The sequence below is a fragment of the Morchella sextelata genome (genome assembly GCF_020137385.1).
Source record: "Morchella sextelata strain SCLS chromosome Unknown scls_3, whole genome shotgun sequence".
NCBI lineage: Eukaryota > Fungi > Ascomycota > Pezizomycetes > Pezizales > Morchellaceae > Morchella > Morchella sextelata.
In genome coordinates this window covers 1,524,246-1,546,703 of record NW_025408618.1, presented here as the reverse complement: position 1 = coordinate 1,546,703, position 22,458 = coordinate 1,524,246, and the positions used below count along the sequence as shown (strand labels likewise).

At 50.9% G+C, this 22,458-nt stretch overlaps 8 protein-coding genes across 8 annotated transcripts; 5 read left to right on the top strand and 3 right to left on the bottom strand.

The window, feature by feature from the left end:
- Positions 1 to 314: 314 nt before the first annotated feature.
- Positions 315 to 1,409, bottom strand: H6S33_009238 (uncharacterized protein; the record flags this gene model as incomplete). Its single annotated transcript, XM_044840612.1, has 2 exons — positions 315 to 1,297; positions 1,373 to 1,409. The coding sequence occupies 2 exons, from the start codon at positions 1,407 to 1,409 to the stop codon at positions 315 to 317; spliced, it is 1,020 nt and encodes a 339-aa protein (XP_044698053.1).
- Positions 1,410 to 2,639: 1,230 nt separating this feature from the next.
- On the top strand, positions 2,640 to 3,031 carry H6S33_009237 (uncharacterized protein; the record flags this gene model as incomplete). Its single annotated transcript, XM_044840611.1, has 3 exons — positions 2,640 to 2,675; positions 2,736 to 2,795; positions 2,852 to 3,031. The coding sequence occupies 3 exons, from the start codon at positions 2,640 to 2,642 to the stop codon at positions 3,029 to 3,031; spliced, it is 276 nt and encodes a 91-aa protein (XP_044698052.1).
- A 583-nt stretch (positions 3,032 to 3,614) lies between these two features.
- Positions 3,615 to 5,615, top strand: H6S33_009236 (uncharacterized protein; the record flags this gene model as incomplete). The annotated part of the gene is made up of 4 exons (XM_044840610.1): positions 3,615 to 3,751; positions 3,816 to 4,456; positions 4,514 to 5,237; positions 5,300 to 5,615. The coding sequence occupies 4 exons, from the start codon at positions 3,615 to 3,617 to the stop codon at positions 5,613 to 5,615; spliced, it is 1,818 nt and encodes a 605-aa protein (XP_044698051.1).
- A 2,041-nt stretch (positions 5,616 to 7,656) lies between these two features.
- H6S33_009235 (uncharacterized protein) lies at positions 7,657 to 8,062 on the top strand (the record flags this gene model as incomplete). The annotated part of the gene is made up of 2 exons (XM_044840607.1): positions 7,657 to 7,883; positions 7,945 to 8,062. The coding sequence occupies 2 exons, from the start codon at positions 7,657 to 7,659 to the stop codon at positions 8,060 to 8,062; spliced, it is 345 nt and encodes a 114-aa protein (XP_044698050.1).
- A 781-nt stretch (positions 8,063 to 8,843) lies between these two features.
- Positions 8,844 to 10,206, bottom strand: H6S33_009234 (uncharacterized protein; the record flags this gene model as incomplete). Its single annotated transcript, XM_044840606.1, has 3 exons — positions 8,844 to 8,902; positions 8,969 to 9,763; positions 10,080 to 10,206. The coding sequence occupies 3 exons, from the start codon at positions 10,204 to 10,206 to the stop codon at positions 8,844 to 8,846; spliced, it is 981 nt and encodes a 326-aa protein (XP_044698049.1).
- A 546-nt stretch (positions 10,207 to 10,752) lies between these two features.
- Positions 10,753 to 13,737, top strand: H6S33_009233 (uncharacterized protein; the record flags this gene model as incomplete). The annotated part of the gene is made up of 3 exons (XM_044840605.1): positions 10,753 to 12,420; positions 12,473 to 12,615; positions 12,672 to 13,737. 3 exons carry the CDS (start codon positions 10,753 to 10,755, stop codon positions 13,735 to 13,737), a joined length of 2,877 nt encoding a protein of 958 aa, XP_044698048.1.
- A 3,064-nt stretch (positions 13,738 to 16,801) lies between these two features.
- Positions 16,802 to 19,240, bottom strand: H6S33_009232 (uncharacterized protein; the record flags this gene model as incomplete). Its single annotated transcript, XM_044840604.1, has 2 exons — positions 16,802 to 17,713; positions 17,804 to 19,240. The coding sequence occupies 2 exons, from the start codon at positions 19,238 to 19,240 to the stop codon at positions 16,802 to 16,804; spliced, it is 2,349 nt and encodes a 782-aa protein (XP_044698047.1).
- A 299-nt stretch (positions 19,241 to 19,539) lies between these two features.
- On the top strand, positions 19,540 to 21,816 carry H6S33_009231 (uncharacterized protein; the record flags this gene model as incomplete). The annotated part of the gene is made up of 4 exons (XM_044840603.1): positions 19,540 to 19,603; positions 19,695 to 20,644; positions 20,770 to 21,063; positions 21,289 to 21,816. The coding sequence occupies 4 exons, from the start codon at positions 19,540 to 19,542 to the stop codon at positions 21,814 to 21,816; spliced, it is 1,836 nt and encodes a 611-aa protein (XP_044698046.1).
- Positions 21,817 to 22,458: the final 642 nt, after the last annotated feature.

The following is a 22,458-nucleotide window of genomic DNA, read 5'->3' as shown; positions in this document are numbered from 1 at the left end:
GCCTTAAGAGGATACAGAAAACTCCCAAGGTAGAGAATTGTGAAATCTCAATACAAAGCAAGGACAAGCATCCACTATTTACTGCCTCCATCATCTACCCAAAGACAATTATAATTATACTCAACTGTGAGTAAAGAAATTGGAAAACATGAACAGAAGGAGATCAAAGAATTATGCGCAATCCTGCAACAACACCGATTTTCGATATACCCGGAAACACAAAAAAAGCCTCCCGAAATAAAACTCCCTACCCTGGTATCCTTTAAATTTCCCCCAGATCACACCAATACGCCTTCATCTCCAAACATAATTTTTCAAACCCCTATATCAATGATTTGATGTTCCTCAATCTTTCCAACATGAGGAGCCGTTGAAGCGCACGAAATTGGTCTGATCTCAACAGACTTGACAGAAACCTTTCCCGACCCAATCATAAGCCCGTCCCCGAGAAGAATCGCATTTTCGTCCGTGATAGACTCTTCGTTTCCTGGAGTAGTTGGCCTACGAGAGGTATTTAGGCTGTCTTCTATGCTGAGCGAGCTGGAGGATCCATCTTCGGTTAAAGAGGTTATGAGAACCGTTGCTGTTTCGACTACCAATTCCAGTCCAATCTCTAGATCTTCGCCCAAAGCCCGTGGATTCTCGCTCATGCTTTTGTTGATAGATCCGTTTGTCACCATAGAACACCCATAACCCCCCTCAGCAGCCTCGATAGCACAAAAGTCTTCGTGATGTTTATTGCAAAGCCTTTTTCTTGCCCCCTCCCTGTACTCAACCTCTAAAGTGAACCATGGCAATAAAGTCTCTCCTCGAATCCCCTTCCGTGGCAAATTCCAGTAGTGTAGGACAAGCTGCTCTTGCCAATCGCTATTCTCCATCATCCACTGCACAAATAGAGTTCTTCCCCTCAATCTACTCGGCTTTTTCGTCGCCTTCCGGATCCTGCGTTGTAATACCCCATTCATATCACGTTCGACTATCGGCTCCTCATAAGGCTTTATCCAGAGGTAAATGTCCGTCTCTTTCTCCCATGGCTCCGCAAACAAACCCATAGCCTGTTCGTGTTTGTGGATAAGGCCGCAAAGATGGCGATAAATTACCCAAGCTGAATCTGAGCCCACAATCTCCAGCGGCACGTCTAAAGTCTCAACATAGTTCTTAGAGAGAAACATGAGGTAACCTCTCGGGGTGAATGTAAACTTGATAGCGGCTCCTGGCCTAACGTTGAGTTTGATCTTCGTATATGTAGAGAATGTGCTTTTTAAAGCACCGTTGCATTTCGAAAAGTACCTTGGGCCTATCTCCGTTTGAACGCCTTTAAGTATTTGTTTCTTCTTTTGTTTAATTCTGAAGAATCGCTTGACTATGTAACCTTTCTTCCTGAAGAAACCCGGGACTCTTTTGAGCATGGTGAAAAGAAAAATGAGAAAAAAAGATCAGTAAAGACTGTGAGGCTGTTGAGCTATTGTGGCTTTTGGTGATTCGCCGAAATCAAAAGAATGGAAAATGGTTGTTGTGAAAGTCGATAAGTAGCTGTGAGAAAACATGTAAGACCATGATACCTCAAGAGAGATGGGGAGGAATTACTCGGTTAGAACTCTTATATCGCTAGCTTTCAGATGAGATCGATTTTGGATGTGAATAGATGGAATTTAGCTTGAAATAAATGGGTTTAGATTGACAATGTGGGGGAATGGAAGTTGTGGAGGAATGAAGGGAGTGAAGGGTACAAGTAAGGGATGCGGGGAACTTGGCAAGTATCAGTTTCGTCATTTTTCAGTATTACGTAGCCGGTATATAGGGTCCGCGGGGTCACCTAACCCCGGGTATGGATTGATAGGTGTTGTGAACGTCGAAGCACGACACGATGCCCAAATGAGCCACGGCACCCCAAATATCGCGAGCTGGATACGCCTAAATCGAAATGAGTACTAGTTAGATCATAATGACTACATGTACATGTAGTACCATGGCCATATAAAGGTTACAAAACCGCCTTAGAACTAGAATAGGTGGAACATATCGCCATATATATATATAGAACTTTGCTCAGATCATCATCTAGATCGGATTATACTATAACCAGGATGAAGAATGACTGATCCACTGTGAAAATTCCTAAGTATGAACGTTGTGATACAACGATAATATTAAGATAGACAAAAGCCTCTTAACTATACGATACTGACTGCTTGATTTTTTCTTTTCTGTTGAATACCATAGTGCTACATACATGTAGCTACTTGGTTAGTACAGCTGCACTGTGTGAATGTGTGTGTGTCCTCACGTTCCCTTACGAAATGTCTTCCTCCTTCTTTTTATTTTATTTACTTCTCTGTACTATACTTTCACTCAAAAGGCAATTTAGTGGGCTTCGAAATACTATACCATATGTGTGTTGAATTATGGTCAAGCCTGATTTTTTGAATACCAGTTGTAGAACATGTCGGTCATAGTATCTCACTCGACCAAATGCAAACTTTTATAGATGTGCGCTAACCGCATTCATCACGGCAACTTCCGAAAATAACAACATCAATTCAAGCTCTATCTCTACCCCAGCTTTCGAAGAGGCAAAGTGCTATTAAACACAACTCTACTCCACGCGCATAAGAAACGGCACTACTATCCTATAAAATATGAGTCAAATTCAAACCATCGTCGATGGTTTCATCGTATGTACATACCTCTATATTACCACCTGAAAGAACTTTAATTTACTCACACCCGAAAAGGATTTCGAAGGCCAAAATCTCGCTGAATCCCTAACCACCACCATCATCGCCTTCACAGGAGTACACCACCCTACAACCTCACCGCTAGTACGTCTACTAACAAAGATATAAACCAGATTTTAGCCTTCATCGTAGGCTGGGTCCTATCAGATCTTAAATATACTGTCTACGTTGGCTTGAGTGGTACCGCGCTCGCTTTTCTGGCGGTTGTACCCCCATGGCCGATGTACAATAAGAATCCGTTGGTGTGGGCTTCGGTTACGGATGGGAAAGCGGAGACCAAGAAGGAGAGATGAAGAGGAAGAAGCACAAGAAGGGGGAGGGACATAGTTGGAAGGGCATCAACTGTACGATAGGTTGAGAACACCCATGGTTGCTGGACAGTCGCGGGTGTCTAAACGGAGCATATTCCTTTGATCAATCGACCCTCTTTGAACTACATAATCACGGGTTTAATTCATGTAGCTCATCGCAAGGATCCAAAGGCATATCAATATACGATGTCTCCATATTTAGTCATGTAGTTCTACTGGAAGCCCAAACCCACAATATTCTATCTTCTGATGAAGGGGCGCGCGCCAGGTTCAGAGTCACTCATATTATCAGAATGTAATCATGCTATTGTCACTAGACATATACATATATCGTCCATGGGATATTTAAGGTGGTAATACCTTTGAAATCAATAGACTATGTCTACCGCGTGATTTTTCATGATGTTGCGCTATGTACCAATCAATTTAAACACCGTCGCTTCAAGCCTCAGGGGGTAATGTAGGCGGTTACCCTACCTCAGCTATTCACGGAACAACAACTGGAACAAGCTCAAGCTACGCGACTCTCCTGTGGCAGCTACCTGGCACTTATTTTTCCAGAAAGATGCGATTATCAAGACTTCCGTGGTCGGCAGGTTCTTTTCTAAATTTACTTTTGCTACCTCTCGCTCTGGTTTCTGCAGAGGAACATAGCTCCTACGATGAGAATTTACTACTGAGGACACTTCCGGGAAACTCCGTGTAAGTCTCCTTCCATCTTCCGAATTAGATCAAATTGATTGATTGGTTTTTTGATACTTGATAGGCTTGCGTCATTCCGGTTCGTGAGTAATGGCACCTTCAATAGTCACCACTCTGTCTTTCCTCGCTCCCTCGCACAAATCCTCCAGCATTCACAAACGAAGGAACTGCATCTTAAATTTACGTTAGGGCGCTGGGATGCCGAGCGCTGGGGGTCTCAGATCTGGGATGGACGGACGGCTGGTGGTACGGGTGTAGAGCTGTGGGCGTGGGTAGAAGCTGGTTCTGACGCTGAGGCGGATGCAAGATGGACTACGCTCAACAATGCGCTGTCTGGGTTGTTTTGTGCATCTCTAAACTTTATAGACAGTACCCGTACGATCAGACCGGTAATGAGCTTTCAACCGGACGGGCATCATGCTGAGGATATTAAGGAAAGATTGCATTTGCTCCACGGGACGCTCCCGAGGGAACCTGTCTGTACGGAGAATTTAACACCGTTTTTGAAGCTGTTGCCTTGTAAGGGAAAGGCAGGAATTAGTAGTTTACTAGATGGACATAAACTGTTTGACGCGAAATGGCAGAGTATGAGTATCGACGTCACACCGGTGTGTGAGGAAATGGATGGAGTAGAGAAATGTCAGCTGCAGATGGTACAAACAGTTGATATGGTTCTCGATGTTGAACGATCATTGAGAAAAAAAGGTACGTGGCAACTCGTTCCCAATGATTTGTATCAAGAATTAAATCTAACCTCCTTAGATTCTGTAATCCCACGACCACCACACCTAGATCAAATGATCTGCGATCCCAATAAGTTCTACTCTGGCAGCGACTCCTGTTTCCCCCTGGATGACATTTCTGATCTCTCCTGGTCACTCTCTGAGATGTTTGGGCGCCCTATTCGCGGTTCCTGCCCTCTAGCATCCCTCCCCACATCTCAATCGATCAATGTCTGCGCCAACGTCCCTGATCAACGTGCAATCTATGTCTCCGCTGGTGGGACTGAAGTCCGTCGGGGCGATAACATGCGATGTTTTATCCTCGAAGAGAACACAGACTTTGATATCATCCTTCCTGACCAATCCCCTGCAATTCCGCTCCCGAATATCGAACCACCACTGTACGCATCGCGCTCCTTCACAGGACATGGGCAAGAGCGTGGTGGTGTCCAAGCTGTCTTGAGAAATCCTTCCCCAGACAGACATGTCGAGTTTGTATACCTGGAATCTCTGCCGTGGTTCATGAAGCCATATCTTCACACGTTTTCTGCAACCCTTGATCCACCAATTGAGACCCAATGGGAGGAGAAAATAATCCAAGAGATCTACTATCGTCCTGCCCTCGATCGCCGTCGTGGTACTCAATTGGAGGCTAGAATGAGGATTCCGCCAAATTCCACGGTTCTGGTGACTTATGATTTTGATAAAGCTGTTCTCCGGTACACGGAGTATCCGCCGGATGCTAACCGTGGCTTTGATATTGCGTACGAACCCCACTTGCCTTATTACCTTCTGTATAGTTTCCCAGTGAGCTAATATCCTCTAGTCCTGCTATTATATCGATACTAGCCCCCCGAAACAGCCAAACCATCTTTTCCATTCGTACTACTTCTCTTCTCCTCTCGCTCCCAACCCCTGACTTCAGCATGCCCTACAACGTCATCATCCTTACCAGCACGGTGATGGCACTTGCATTTGGCACAGTCTTCAACCTGCTAGTAAGGCGCTTCGTAGGCGCAGATGAGTCTGTGAGAACGAACCCCGTTCAAGTGTTGAAAGTGAAAATTATGGCGGCAGTGAAGCGGATTAAGGCTAAAAGGGAAAGAGGTGGAAAAGCGGAATTGGCAAAAAAGAATGAATAACACGTGGTGGATGAGGGTTTCTTTGCCGTTTCTTTGTGATTATTTTTAAGACTTACTGTTTGTTTGTAAATGTAAAATACCTATGATCTGCAGGTAATCTATGTGTAATGGGTGGAATATTCAATGGGCAGATGGATGGCGTGTATAATATATAAATATTGAAGCATTGTTATTCACCGTCGAGGCAGTCATAGATCGTTGCTGTTTTGTAAATTCGAATTCAAGAAATAGGTCATCCTTGACAACGATAGCGGGAGTGGCCCAGGTTTGGCGGTGGTTTTCTACGTTTGCGGGGACTGTTACTCTTCCCTTCCATACGTGTCTTACGAGGAACACAAGTACCAGACAGAGTCCCCTTATTTTAAGCCAGCAAATCTAATCAGACACTCTATCCTTTCGTTACTCAGCTATCAAATCCACACGAGTGCTTACTTGAGTCGAGTGATAATCCATGAATCCCACCATTACCACTAAGACCTGCCGAGGCTAATGTTACTGTTAATACTGAGCTTAGCTGGCGCAGAATGTGGAGAGCGGTTTGTAACATGCTTTGAAGGATTTAGTCGTTATGAATACGATTTCCATCTATCTCAATTGATGTTCCTTCACGACCGGCCGGCCATGCTGGCGAGGAATGCAGTTGAAGCTTTGTGTATAATTTTATATGTAATGATGGTATCGTTGATCTTAAAGCCCCCTGTCCGCACTATTAGTTGCTCGACGCACTATTAGGAGTGGTGTATATGACTGAGCTGAGGTATATCTCTTATATGAGCCTTCGTTTGTCGTGGCTGTACCATTTCTGGGGTGCGCTGGAAAAGAGGATGCTGCGTGCTACCTCTCAAGCCATAGTCTTGATGTGCGAGTCAGAAGTCTTGCTGTAGACATCAAATTAGGGTTTTTTTCTCAATTATCGTGTTTAATTTCATTCTTTGTCCCACCATGCCCCTAGAATATTCGGGACATGGGTTATATGTAAACGATTGTGCCAAGACAACAGGACTAACTTCTTTGTCTTAAACCAGAGGCCGGTGGAAGTTATTTGGCACTCCACACTCGCTCACCAGCCTCTTAATTGTGTATCAACTATACCAAGCCGGATTAGATTTATCTAGAGGTCTAAATAGAGCGATTTATGTCGAGTGATAATTCGTGATTGCGGCTATTGGCGAAAACTATAACCTCTTTGTTCGAAAAGCCACATCTGAGTTTAATGGTACCATTTTTAGTGCAGCGGTCTGTAAAGATATATTGGTGGAAGCGTGTTAGATTTATTCTGGGGGTCGCATGAGACCTGTTCTTGACTGGTGGTATATCTTAAGCCTTCCATCCTTCCTGGGTAAAGTAAGATTGAATAGTAAAGCCTTTGGTAAATCTTTTTTAGAAACGTTCATATCCCAATCTATTTTGTGTTAATAGTTGTAAGATACACCCGCTATATTTCCTAAACTAGAAGATAGTAAAACACTCGAAATGCTTTAGCATGCCTCTGGCGTAGAAGTGGTTAGTGGGGTTTCTTTTCTTCATAAGTGGATGGATCTGAATTTCCAGTTGAATCAAGGGGATCTGGTATATTCCCTGGTGTTGGTTGAGACACTAGTCTCATTCTGGGTGACATTCATACACCTTCTGTCGCCTGCCCCAAATTTTGGTGTGGCTTTTCCCGACGAGCAATGCAACGCCAGAACTAACCTTTACCCACATGGTGTAAAGTTATTTGTAGCCAAAGGCGTTGGCGTCGCTCATAGTGAGACCACCTGTTGTCTCATATTTATGGACAAGTTAATACTAAACTGGTCGTTCATTGGACAGCCTTGTTTTTTAGCTTTGTTCGCATCCATGTCTTCATCGTTGATCACTCGGCGGTGATAACGATGATCTGTTAATATAAGAATAGCACAATAAGAATAGCACAATGAGAGCGTGCCTACTAGCCCTCGTTTTTACAGGCTTCCCCATGCCTTCTTCCCCTTCCCCTTCCCCCAACCCCCCCGATTGTTTCGCAGTCTCGCAACCCACAAACGAGAAAAGAAAAAAAAAAATGAAATTCCTCATCGCAGTCTGCCTCGCCGTGAGAGCCGCAGCGCTCTATATTCCCCAGCCAGACTCCAACATCGACACCGTTTTCAACTGCAAGACAGACGCAATGTACCATCCTTGCAAAATCGCTTACGACATCGGCCACTGCATCGAGTGGAAGTACCCGCTCAATCTCAAGGACACGAGCTGCGGAGAGTGCTCAGAGAGCTGGAAGAAGTACACTAAAGCGTACGTATCCCCTATCATTAATTCCCGACTAAATCTTGTCGGGCGGGCTGATCTCGAGTAGGTGTGTCGACTCGGGGTGCGCGCAGTGGGATTCTAATCCGTTGGAGAAGTGCATGTGGAGGAGCGGGGCAAGGTCGTGGAACTTGGTCGGGGGGGGGGGGGGGGGGGTGGCGGTTTAGTGAGGGATCGGGATTGACTTTTGGGCTTTTTGATGCCGTGCTGTGTTGGCTTGTCCTGGGGAAAATGGTCGCATAAGATGTTCAAGTTGTCTTTTGGGGCTGACATGTTGCCGTCTTGTGAGATCATCTCTGGGGAGAGCTAACAGAGTGCATGTAAATAGAAGGAGTTGAGGCGAAAGGTTATTTGCATGTATGTATATATTTATTTATCGAGGGTCGCTTCACAGGTGTGCGGACGGCCTGAGCATAGAGGCGTACGTGTAGTTATGTGCAGAGCGTAGAGAACACCTTGCGAGATAGTAGTAATCACTATGAGCTATGATAGATACTCCACGGCCGCTGTTCTCTCCTTATATCCCAACATTGTTTCTCTGCACCAAGGGCGGTAAAACAAAGGCAGAAAAGTAGGCGATTGAGAATAAGCCAGCTAGTACTCACACTGCCGGGTTGAAGTGCCCCAATTGATATGGCAGCACTAGTAAATGAGAACATTGAGGAAACTCGCACAACTTTCCACACAAACTGAACAACTAAACCGCACACACACGCATAACTTTTTTGATACCACCCCAATTCATTTCATTTCACCTTTTTTTGTCGTTCTCCCATACAGATCAGAGCGGGTAATGGATACAAAAAAACATAGAGACATAAAGCAGAAAATGATACAGAAAGACAAAGTTTGAATTTTTCTTTTCCCCTCCCTCACAAAAACGTACAGAGTTTGTAAAAAAAAAAAAACACAAAAAGGAAGAAGATTAACAACCGCACGTAATAATACTTAAGACTGAGAACGCATGTAACGACCGACAACCATGCAGTGGTCTCTCTCGAACGGCTCTGCAAAAGCCTGTCAGTATCCTGCTTCTCACAGTGGTATAGCGGGGTGGTAGAGGAAGAACTTACCCAAAGTAAGCTGTTCCAAAGGCTTGATCCTCTCCTCCCTCATCTTCTGCACTTCTCTCGCAAATACGGCCTCGGGTGCCGCTGTGGAATCGATACAGTTGGCCTTGACCGACACAAGCACACCACCCTTCTCCTTCAGGAACAAGTGGCAGTTCAATCCGACGATACGGGCCTGATCGGGCTGCGCAACATCGGCAAACACAACGTCGACCATACCCACAAGCATCCTGTACTTCATTGGGTGGCGCGCATCCTCAATGATGGGGATAACGTTCGTTCGCTTCTTTGCCATGTTAATCAAGTCACGCCCCGAGCGGTGCGAGAACTCGACGGCAAACACGTTTCCGGTGGGTCCCACGATATCAGCCACGTGGGAGACCGACGTCCCCGAGGCCGCTCCGAGATACAAGACCTTTGCGCCGGGCTTGATGAAGATGTCATCCAGACCACCGAGGATACCGGCCGCCAACTTTGAGCGGAACGGGTTCCACACACGGTACTCGACCTTTGTGGCGGCCTCGTCGGCGTTTGTGGACGGGGTGTCGACGGAGATGCGCTTCTCGCCGTACACGGACTCGCCGGGGGACAGGTTCTTGGTCACAAGCATGTCCTCCTTAGCACGGGCAACGAAGACACCGGCGTGGCGATGCGGCTCGACAATGACTTTGGCACCGCCACGGGCTCCACCTGCTGCTCCGCCGCGGCCGCCGCCGCGTCCTCCACGGCCGGGGGGACCGCCACGGCCTCCACGGGCTCCTCCACGGCCACCGCCACGGGGGGTACCACGGGCACCACCTGGGGATTGTTAGCATTGTGGGTTCATGAAACGAAACGAAAAGAAAGAAATACGTAGTGGGGGATATTTCGGGCGATAAGAGGTGGGGACTTCATGGTTTGAGAAAATGAGATATATAGAAAACCGCAATCGCAATTCTTTTTACTTCCCCAAGAACCGCCAAAAGGCCCATTCCATCTCTTGCAAGAGCAGGAGAGGGATATTCCTCCCAGAACAAGAAAACATTGCGAGTGAAAAAAAAAAAAAAAAAAAAAAAATTCAATCGAGAAACAAAAAATGCAAAATGAAGAATATAGTAAAGGAAAATATATTTACCTCCAAAGCCACCACGTCCACCACCACGTCCACCGCCGCCGAATCCTCCACGCGATCCACCTCTGGGAGTGGCACCGCCTCTGCCACCACCTCGTCCTCCTCTACCACCACCGGGAGTGAAAGCCATTGATTATATGTAGATGTGATGTGTGTGAGTTACTGCAAACGACAATTGGAACGAGCGGGCAAGTTCAATGGTTTGCTACTGTTGCTGAGATCCGGGGTTGGGAGTTGGGTTGGGGGGAGGGAGGGAGGGTTTGTTTAACAACTTGCTGCTGGCTGGTTGTTGGTGTGAGAGAGAAGAGCTGCAGCGCAGATGGAGGTCAAAAACTTTTTTTTCGCGGTTGCCCACTTTGGGTGTGGGAGGAAAGTGTGCGAGGGCAGCGCGGGGCCGTAAAAGAGCTGCTTTGGGGAATGTTGCCAAGGGTCTCTGTTATGGGATCAATTTGCGGTCTTTGCGGCTGAGTAAGGGTCATTTGCTGCTAGCCATGATGAGATGTATGCCTACTCATAGTGCTACGCATACCTGGATCTCACCCTGCTGCTTGAAGAGTTCCAGAGCAGCTCAACCACCGCAGACGTCCGTCACTCAGTCAGTCAGTCAGTCAGGGCCAGCACACGCCCACTTTCACCATCACGCTTCCCCCACGAACCACTACTGACAGAGCCGACGATGGGGGGCAAAGGGAAGATCTACGGCTACGACTCGTCCGGCTCAGACTCGAGCTCAGAGGAAGAGCTCGAATTCCCAGACCCGACCGGAGACACAACAGAGTTCAACCCATCGCACCGACGGAAGCGGCGCCGTACAGGAAAAGATGCTAAGGAGAGCGCGGCATTGGGGGTGTTTGGCTCGGACAGTGAAGATGAGAGACCTAGCAGTGCTTTTGGAAAACGCGGCGGCGGAGGAGGGCGGCCGTTGAGAGATAAAGGAATGGGCTTCGTGAAGCAGGGCGAGACCGTCGAGGACGGCGATGAATACGAGGGGGAGGAGGAAGAGGAGACAGGACAGTACCCCGAGGACGTCGTTACCGGCTTCGCGGGCCTACGCGGGGACACATCAATGCTCGGGGCCGCCAACAACAACGCCGACTGGGACATCGCCGACGAAGTGCCAAAGCCGCGGCCGCGCTTCGCATTCAGCAAGTTCACCAAAGCCGCCTCCGCCTCCGCCTCCGCCTCCGCTGGGGGCGACTCCGGCGCGTCAACCCCGGCATCCATCAATACCGACGACGAGCCCGAGCGGCCCCGTCTGGGTCTTGGGGGCCGCGCGTTCACCAAGCCCGCGTCTGGGGAGGCGTCGGGTGCTACTACGCCCGGGTCTATGGATGCGCATACGGGACTGGGGTTTGCGCCGGCGTCGCCGCAGAGCGATGCGATGCCGCTGGGGAAGGGGTTTGTGTCGTCGGCGGCGGCGCAGGCGGCGTATATGCCGACGCTGTCGGCCAACCCGCCGCCCGCCGAGGCACCGCAGGTTGTGAGGCCGTCGTTTACACAGGTTGATAAAGGGAGGGGGAAGAAGGGGAAGGGCGAGAAGGATGCGGCGCCGGCTGTTAATCCGAACTCGTTCGCGGCCCGGATGATGGCGAAGATGGGGTATCAGCCTGGGCAAGGGCTGGGAAAGAGTGGAGAGGGTATATTGAACCCTATTGAGGTGAAACTGCGACCGCAGGGTGCCGGTATAGGTGCGATTAGGGAAATGACGCCTGCGGCCCGGGCTGAGGCAAAGCGTGCGCGTAGACTTCGGGGCGAGGAGGTCTCCGACAGTGAAGAAGAGGCAAGGAAGAAGAAGGAGAGAAAGCAACGAAAGCCCGGATCCACGGGTAATACCCCTAGCGGAACACCACTAAGAGTAAAGAAGAACAAGACGAAATTCTTGACTGCAGATGAGATCTCTGCGAGTGCAAAGGGGCTGGAGGTTCCGAGTGCACTAAAGAGCATTGTGGATTATACGGGCAAGGAGGCGAAGCTTTTGACGTCTGCCTCGGGAGTCATGGACAGGGGTTTGTCTATGGAGGATGAGTCTCTAAAGATTGCCAAAAGGGCTCGTAGAGACTTGGAGAGTTTTGCGAGCGAGTGGAAGGGCCTTGAAGATAGAAAGGCTTATATTCAGAAGGAGGAAATAAGACTCACTACTGAGCTAGATGAGCAGGCAGAGGAAATTCGTAGATTACAGGGAATGGTAGATGTAGTGAATAGCCTGCAGGCTTTGTCATTAGGGGGCGAGAGCAACTCCATTGAAGATATAGTAACCAAGCTGGAGGTATTGCAGTCGGAGTATAAAAATGAGATCGAGGACCATGATCTTGCGGAGGTTGCTGTTGCGGCTTTACATCCATTGGTAAGCTATCCATACCACCTCATCTTTTCGACTCAATACTAACTTTACACAGTTCCGAAAAGAACTTGCAGGTTGGGCTCCTCTTACGGATCCGTTCCTATTTTTCGAGCACTTCCGCCGTCTCCGTGCCATCCTCCACATCCGTAGTAAAGAAGACGCCGAAGCCGAATATGCCAGAAACGGCTTCGTATCAAAGTCCAAATACACCACCCATTACGAAAGCATGATGTTCTCCCTCTGGCTGCCCAAAGTCCGTTCCGCAATCAACAACGACTGGGACGTCCACAAGCCCTCTCCCGTCCTCACCCTCCTCGACATCTGGACCTCCCTCCTCCCCCCTTCATCCACGCCAACATCCTCACCCAGCTCGTCCTCCCCAAGCTCAAAACCGCCGTCTCCGACTGGAACCCGCGCGGCGGCAAACGGAGGCGCACCAGACAGCCCCCGCACCTCTGGGTCTTCCAGTGGCTCCCCCACCTCGGCCACAACATGGAAGACCTGCTGCGCGACGTGCGCCGCAAATTCGGCGTCGTCCTCGACGCCTGGGATCTTACAAAGGGCACCGTCGACGGCCTCGACGCCTGGAAAGAAGTGTTCGGCCCCGGCGAGCTCGAGAAGCTCCTCATCCGCCACCTCCTCCCGCGCCTCGCGCTCAAGCTGCGCTCCGAGTTCGAGGTCAACCCCGCGGACCAGCAGCTCGAGCCCCTCGAGCACGTCCTGGGGTGGCTGCCGTTCTTTCGCGTGTCGACCTTTGCGCAGCTGCTGGAGGCCGAGTTCTTCCCGAAGTGGCTCAACATCCTGCACCAGTGGCTCACGTCATCGCCGAGCTTTACGGAGGTCCAGGAGTGGTACACGTTCTGGACCGGCGTCTTCCCCGCTGAGCTCCGCGGCTCGCCGGCCGTGAGAGCGGGCTTTAATAAGGGCCTCGATATGATGAACCGCGCGCTCGACCTGGGCGCCTCCGCGTCGACGCTGCTCCCCGCGCCCGCGGCGGGCCCCGCGAAGCCGCCGCCGAAGGCGTCCACTAAGGCTGGGCAGCAGAAGTTTTCAACGGCGGCGGAGGCGCTGCCGGAGACGACGTTCCGCGAGGCGGTGGAGGACTGGTGCGCGGAGCACAATCTGCTGCTTGTGCCGCTGCGCAAGGCGCATGAGGGGACGGGGGTGCCGCTGTTTAGGATTACGGCGAGCGCGAGTGGGGGCGGGGGTGTGGTGTGCTATTTTGTGGGCGATGTGGTGTGGGCCATGGAGAAGAAGAATAGGGAGGTGTTTGTGCCCGTGGGGTTGGAGGGCGTGTTGGAGAGGGTGGAGGGGAGGTAGGGAGGTGGGGGATGTATTAGTAGTGTAGTGGTTAGCTGGGGGGGGGGGGGGTAATGAGATATGTAGAAGGGTGAGAATTGGGAGTGAAGATTGCGGGCGTAATGGATCAGATTAGAGGTGATACTTGGGCGTGCGTAGGCTTGATGGTCTTGTCTCGGTGTCTTGCATCTGTTCATCTTGATATACACTCTACAAGTCTATGTAGTGATGTCCCAAATTGCTGCGAAGCCATAATACCCCGCTCTCACTCATAGTTCCCTGATAGATATCGACTACCGTAATTCCATCATCATGATCTGTAAAGTAGAAACTACCGAGACTTTATTCATCTATCAATTAGCCTGTGTATTTGGTGGGTGAGATACGCTCCGCGGGGGCGTTCTTAGCACAGACTTTGACCCATCGAGACGGCATCATAAAGGAGAGATCTGTTCATCAGAGGGTTATCAGCCCGTCAGCATTGGCATCAAGACGAAAGGTGAGGCGCCGGCTCTCAGTGTAACACTTCATAGATATTTGGTAGCATCACAGCCCAGCACTCGCCCTCTCTATCCCGCCATTTCTCAACCAATAAGCATAAGAAATTTTTTTATTAATGCACAAATAACATCTACAAACCTATCGAATCTTGCCGCAAGAGAAAAAAATAAGAAAAAGAAGAAAAAATATTGTATGTGTTAGCAACAGCACGTTTCGATCGTGCGACCTCCGGGTTATGAGCCCGGCGCGCTTCCACTGCGCCATGTTGCTGTGAGTGTTCTGCGTGCCGTGTGGGCTTTGACCTGGGTTGCTTAGGGCACGCGTAGAATGCGGGAGAGGGCTCATTGGGGGGGGGGGGGGGGGGTTTGGTAGGAGGTGTATTTTTTGCTGGAGATAAAATCATTGACATTCTCTTTGTCAACTATACAGTTTTTTTTTCTTTCTTTCCTCACAGTTTTGCCGCAATCACTGCATTGTCAATGTTCAATTTGTAAGTTGTTAGCCGTAAGCTTGGTTTAGGACTGTTGACGTGATTTAATTACATATATATATAGAATTGAAGCCATGCCCCCCAAACGTTTTCTTATAATGATTGGTTTAAGTTACAGCCGGAGGACCCCATTGCTATATATATGCTCTACAGTAAGTACTTCACCCCGATATGACTGACTTCGGGCAGACCGGGCCTTAAACCCCCTGATTACGAGGACATGCTCAGACGGCCCCAAGACTCGTACGCCACAAAGCACAGGAAACCGGGTGTCTTTGTGCTCCCTATTGTAATTCTGCTTATTTTTTTTTTTACTTTCGGGTTCCGGGTCATATAGAGATTCTACCATGTACGTATGGCGTGTTCTTTAGTGTGATATGATACACGCACTGTGATACGACAGCTTGTCTATATAGTGAGAGTGTTTTACACACCAGTGATTATTCAAGGACCTACACCCGAAGCTACCAATTCTGTCTCTGGGGGTGTTTATTCTCGGTTGGCCTGTGCTCTTCACAAGAAACAGCCTGAAAACGTCTCTTTATTGGGCAATTGGATTACAGGAAGCTCTAGTGAGACGTCCTGAAACTCGTTTGATCCTATGGTGTTTTGGGGGGCTCCGGACCGCTATTATCATCGCATGGATCTTTCGAATGCACAACTGCATGCGTTTGGGAAACTATCGATATAATAAATTTCATAGGGGGGTTAGTAGTGGTTACGAGGACCAGGATAGAAAAGATAAATACTATCTCTGGCGGTCTCTGTATCCCGTGGCACTAGACCGGAGCATCATAGTCATCTGAACACGAGTTCGATCCAATGGTATCCATCCAAACAACCGAGATTCTCACCAAACAGCACACACACACACACACAATCTCCCAAACCCGATTCAATCATTTCAATTAACCAAAAAACTAATATATACAACAAAAAAGGGAGAAAGAGATGTATCAAGCCCTCCATGCACGACTTCGACGTAGATTAGATTGCACCGAGAAGTGTTTGGTAATGGGTATGAAAAAGATCGATATCGGCACGATAAAGAATTAATTCCTTCAGACAACTCGAAGATGGAGGGCGCTTCGGTGCTGTACACACATATGCCTGTTTTGGAGGGAAGGGGTATGAACAAACGAACAAAACAAAAAAAGAAAGAAGAAAAAGAAACGGAAATCTGGAACAGGGAAACAGCGGAGAGCGGAACAAAATGCTGATATGATATGTATTGAATTACTATACATCAAGCCGGCCGGCACCGGACAGAACCCGTAACAAGCAACCTGAAATCTTTCCGCGAATCAGCACTCCATCTCTCGCAGGCAAGGCAATGAGCAAACAGGGGGCAGCAACGAAGTGGAAAGATCATAAATAAAGACACAAAAGAGTTTATCGTCATCTGCAGGCCTTGAGGGGCCTGCAGGAAAAAATCAGGGGATTGACAGATTCGATTTTTTTAATCATTTCGGAGGAAGACAGGAATTGAGAAACGTGAATTGGATTGGCTTACCTTTATGTGTTAGTGAGCGCGCGTGGTGGTTGGTGGTCATGGTTGGTTGGTTGGTGATGATGATGGAATTGGTGGTCGTCGGAGGAGGGAAAAAAAAAAGGTTCGGAAGTAAGGTCTCGTGGGTTAGGGTTCGGCGAAATCAGTGACTGGCTTTGAGGCCGGGTAACACTTGGCGGGGCAGGAGAGGGTCATGGGATGTCACTCGCGGATTTTTGATCATTTCCGATGGAGGGCCTGTGGATGTGATTGGACAATTCAATCTACACCACATACCGCCATAACTCGAAATCAAAATTACTTGTACGGGAAACTTCTGATGCAGATCGATGCCATTCAATGACTCAAGTGGTAATCCCTGGATGGCCAATTTTTTCGAGTTTTGGCGGTATAGTTATTTTCCAAGGTCTTTTCCAGAGGAATAATTGACTGATTGATAATACAGAACAAATAGTGAATCAGAATGATATTTATACTTCTGACTCGGCAAAGCAAAAATACTTGCAAAAAACTTTTAATACGGAAAGAGACAGTTAGTAGCCGACAGGAAATTACTACAATACAGGCACAGGCATGGGATCTATCTATTCATCGTCCTCCTCATCGTCCTCCTCCTCCTCCTCCTCATCTTCCTCCTCCTCCTCATCATCATCATTGCCATCCTCCTCATCATCACTAGCATCCACCCCCAACACCTCCTCCTCCTCCTCCTCATCATCCCCCTCCCTCCCCCTCCCCCTCTCCTCCTTCATACTCTCCTCCAACATCTTCATCTTCTCCTCCCTCACCTTCCTCTGACTCACCACATACGCGCCCAACGGCGTCCTCTCCCACTCCACCTCCCTCATAAACGCCTCCGCCTCCGCCACCCTATCCGGCGCGAACTCCACGCCGCTCCGCCGCTCCTGCACATACCTGCTGTTCGCCTCGAGCTTGCCCACCAGCACCTCCATCGCATTGTTCAGCTTGGCGTTCTTGCTCTTCTTGACGGCGCGCTTCGCGAGCACGATCGCGGGGATCGCGAGCTCGGGGAACGCGATGCTCTTGGCGTGCAGCACGTAGAACTCGGCCAGCAGCTCCACGACCTGCTCGCAGACGCCGTCCTGGTAGGTCTTGCTGCGCAGGTACGACTTGGGCGCGCGGATGGTGGTGCCGAAGTCGAGGGGCTTGAGGGTGGAGGGCTTGGGCTTCTTCTTGAGCTCGGCGGAGGAGAGGACCTCGAAGATGAGGGGCGAGAGCGGGATGTAGACGTCGGTGGCGCGGGAGATTCGCAGGAGGGAGCGGGTGAGGTAGAAGCGCAGGGGGAAGTACTGTGCGGTGGGGATGAGGCGGATGGCGCCGAGGGTCACTTGGATGAGGGGGTAGATGAGCGGGCGCAGGGGCGAGGGGCGGCCGAGGGTGGCTTCGGTGAGGGTGTCGCAGTGGGTGGAGAGGACGCGGGAGAAGAAGTCGAGGGAGTGGACGTATTGCCAGTTGTAGATTGTTTTGTAGGACTCCTGGGATTTGTGTTAGTAGAGCTCAATATAGGGGTAATGACAGAGCCAATGACAGAGCCAATGATAATGGAAATGATCGGGACGACATACCTTAGAGTTGTTTGTGATGCTGTTCCGCAGATGCACGGCGAGCTGGCGGATGTAGCCAAAGCCAACCTGATATCCAACCTTCTCCATGCCCTCCATTCCAAAGACCTCCGCCGCCGAGTTCTTCATGAGATTGATACCCGCCATAGTATACCCGCTCGTCTGCCTACTCGCCTTGACCAGCCCCGCATACAGCGCCTTCGCACAAATATCTTTCAGCCCCTCATCGCCCACGACGGCCGTCTTCCTGATCACCAAGAATGCCGTGATCCTCGTGGTCTCATCCGACGAGTGCGCGCACCAGATATCAGTGACAGTCTTAATAAAAGTCTTCAAGAACTTCCTAAACGACAAAAAATACGGCACCAGCGGCACCGCCGAGTTGAGCAGCAGCCTCTGCGTCGCCGGATCCGTCAGCGTCGGCAACAGATGCAGCAGCGACGCGCTGTGCGACTTCACCAACGGGCTCAGCGTGCGGTACTTCTTCGTCTCCATGGCCACGCGCACACGCCCATTGGCCGACTCCTTGACCGGCAGATGGTGGTTCAGCGCATCCGGGACGTGCTTGAGCGCTACGATGAGCAGCTCGTGGTACACGTCCGGGTTGGTGATGGAGTACTTGTAGCCCCCCGCGGCGGGGTTCTCGCCCTGCACGTCGTTGACGTGTGCGGCGGCGCGGAAGGCAAGCACGACGTTGCGCAGCGCGCGGAGCGAGTTCTGCTCGGTGAGGGCGGTCTTCCAGGCGGCGACGTCCTCGAGAGTGACCTCCGTGCTGGAGTTGGCGTCCTCGGCGCCGGCTTTGGCCATCTTGCGCTTCTTGTTCTTCTTCTTGGGCTCGTCCTCGTCGTTCTCGCCGTCGGAGAGGTCGTCGATGCCGGCGAGGTCGTCGTGCTCGGCGGCCGTGAAGTCGAGCAGCTCGGCGTCGTTCTCCTTGAGATACTTGAAGAACTCTGGGTCCTTCTCGGCCAGCGCCGAGAGATCCTTCATATGGGCCTCGAGCTCATCCGCACTGCCCTCCCCCTCCTCCTCTCCATCCTCCTCCCCAGCTGCAGCCTCCTCCTCGTCCCTCTTCCTCTTCTTCTCCCCCTCCTTCTCCTTCTTCTTCTCCTTCTCCTTCTCCTTCTCCTTCTTCCCCTTCCGTCCCTTCTTCGGCACCACCCCAGCCTCAGGAATCTCAAAGCCGCCCTGAAAGAACTGCTCGACGCTCATATCCTCAAACAGCTCCGGCCCATCGCGCTTCTCCTTGGCCTTCTGCTCAGCGCGCGCCTTCGCGGCGGCCTCGTCGTCGTCGGTGATACCGAGATCGTCCTTGCGGCGCTTCTTGTTGCGGTCCCGCAGTGCGAATTGCTGCTTGATCTTGGCCTGGGCCTTGCGCTGGTCGAGCGTGTCTTTGAGGTGGTTCTTTTCGAACTTGCGGGTGGACTTCTTGATGCGGCCCATTTTGTATGTAGTTAATTGAGGTGCTGTGAGGAGGTGTGAGAGGACCGGTTGTGGTGTGCGGGCGTCCGGTGCTGCGGGTGTGCGGGTGTGCGGGTGTGCGGGTGTGCGGTTGTGTGCGTGCGGGTGGGAAAAGTTTCTTGAGAGAAAATATTGGGTTGGCGTCTTGGCGCTCGCTCATGCGGCTCGCAGCAGCACGGACACAGAAAATATCAAAAAGTCTCGCACCGCAAACCTCAACCCCACAATATTAACTATCACCAGTATCAAAAACCTCGATTCCACCCACAATTGCCACCAGAATGCCCAAGAAACCCGAGAAGAAGAAGCCCAGCACGGCCCCCACCGACCGTGCCCCCGTCACCAGTCAGTTCCCCTCCTCCTGCCCCCCAAAAGAAGACCCCCCCCCCCCCCCCCAAAACCTCAATTGAACCCGCACTGACAGACAGCCCTCCAGATGACTCCCGCTTCGCCTCCGTCCACTCGGACCCGCGCTTCGCCATGCCGCGCCGCAAAGACGCAAAGATCGCCATCGACAAGCGCTTCACGCGCATGCTCAAAGACGACGACTTTGCGCAAAAGGCCTCCGTCGACCGCTACGGCCGCAAGCTCGCAAAGGACGCCGGCAAGGAAGAAATCAAGCGGTACTACCGCCTCGACGACGACGACGACGATGACGCCGAAGGCTCCGGCTCCGAGGACGAGGACGAGGATGAGGATGAGGAGGACGAAGGCAAGCCCCGCTACGACCCGGCCCGCGGCGAGGGCGTCATCAGCTCCTCGGACGACGACAGCTCCGACGAAGAGGAGGACGAGGAGGTGGACGCCGCAGAGGAGGACCAGATTGCGAGGGAGGCCATGCAGCGCGAGGAGATCCCCACGGGCGACGTCACGGCGCGGCTCGCCGCCGTCAACCTGGACTGGGACCATGTGGCGGCCGTGGACCTGATGGCGGCGTTCTCGTCGTTTGCGCCGAGCGGCGGGCGGGTGCTGAGGGTCACGGTGTATCCGTCCGAGTTTGGGCGCGAGCGCATGGAGCGCGAGAATATGGAGGGCCCGCCGAGCGAGATCTTTAGGCCGAAAGAGGACGAGGAGGAGATTGATCCCGATGAGGAGGTCACGGTCAAGACGCTGGTCAAGGAGGATAAGGGCCAGGAGTTTGATAGTGCGAAGCTCCGCAACTATCAGCTGGAGCGGCTGCGGTATTACTATGCGGTGGTCGAGTGTGATAGGCCCGAGACGGCCCACCACATCTACGAGCAGTGCGACGGCGCGGAGTATGAAGCCACTGCAAACTTCTTTGACCTGCGGTTTATCCCCAACGATACAAGCTTTGAGGACGATACGCCGCGGGATACGTGCACGGAGGCGCCGGCGAACTACAAGCCTAATGACTTTGTCACTGATGTATATCTCCCCACCCCATATTCCCATATCTCCCCATACTCCCTCCCCTTCTCCTCCTCTCCCTCTCTTTATACTCCTCTCTATATAACATATAACATATAAAGCATCTACTAACACCCCCCTAGGCCCTGCAACACAGCAAAGTAAAACTAACCTGGGACGCCGACGACACCGCGCGCCAAACCGCCGCCAAACGCGCCTTCTCGCAAAAGGAAGTCGAAGAAATGGACGTCAAGGCCTACCTCGCCTCCGACTCCGACTCCGACCCCGAGGACGAGTCCGCAAAAGAAAAATACCGCGCCCTCCTCTCCGGCACCCTCGCCGGCCTCAGCGGGAAGGGCAAGAAGGACGAGCAGCCCACAGGCGATATGGAGATCACATTCACGTCCGGCCTGAGCGGGAAGGAGAAGGGCGCAAAGGTCATCGAAGACGCCGAAGACGGTGAACCCGCAGAGACAACGATCGAGAAGTACGCCCGCAAGGAAAAGGAGCGGAAGCAGCGGCGCAAGGAGAAATCCAAGCTCCTCCGCGAAGGCGGCGCCGCCGGCGACGACGACTCAGAAGCGGAGGCCCCTGCAGCAGCCGTAGACCTCGGCTTCGACGACCCCTTCTTCGCGGCCGACCCCGTGGCCGTGAACCCCAAGAAGGAGAAGAAGGCGAAAGCGAAAGCGCAGCGCGCCGCCGAGGCCGCCGAGGCCGCCACAAAACGTGGTGAGCTCGAGGCGCTGATGGCCGACGCGGACAGGGACGGGCTGAACCACTTTGACATGAAGCAGGTTGTCAAGGCGGAGAAGGCGGGGCGGCATGGGGGGAAGAAGGGGAAGGGGAAGAAGCGGTCGCGGCAGGCGGAGGAGGCGCTGGAGGAGGGGATGCAGCGGGGCTTTGAGATTGATGTCGGGGATGAGCGCTTCAAGGCTGTGTATGAGAGGAATGAGTTTGCGATTGATCCGACGAATCCGAGGTTTGTGAAGACGAAGGCGATGGAGAAGCTGCTTGGGGAGCGGCAGAGGAGGGGGAAGATGGGGGCGGGTGGGGGGGAGAGGGGGGAGGAGCAGCAGCAGGGGAAGAGGAAGAAGGTGAAGATGGGGGGCGTGGAGGGAGGGCCGAAGAGTGATGAGGTGAAGAGACTGGTGCAGTCGCTGAAGACTAAGAGTAAGCAGGCGAAGAAATAGGTAGACTAATGGCTTGTAAATACTGGAGTGATTTGTATTGTATTTAGATCAACAAAAGCGTTGTTTTGATTTCCAAACTATAATTGCTCGGGCTTGTGAAGTGAACAGAGAACTGATTGATTTATTCGTTACGTGAATATTGCTTGTGAACAGAGAAAAAAGCGTTAGGTGTGCAGTACTATATGGAGCGGTAAATGTGTCGAAAGTAATTTTACCAACGGTAGTAAATTATTTACCACCGGTGGTATAAGCACTGAATTTCAGTCATTGTGTCTGCACGCTATCCTACATTAGTACATTTCCACCGCTATAAACACTGGGTTTCAGTCTTTATGCTGCGCTATACTAAATAAGTAAATGTTCAATCATTAATGCCGGGGCTTGTGAAGATTTCCCACCGGTGGACAATTTTCATATATATTGGCATTATATGGCCCCTTTTGGCCAAAAGGTCTGTGCTTTTATCATAAAAATTAGCATTATAGGGTATAAATACTGGTATTACTTTCACCACTAGTGGTAAAATAATTTACTACCGTTGGTAAAATTACTTTTGACACATTTACCGCCCCATAGTACTAAACCCAAAATTTATATGCGTAGAAATTATTAGCACTTATCAAGGCATAATAAAGTCTGTTT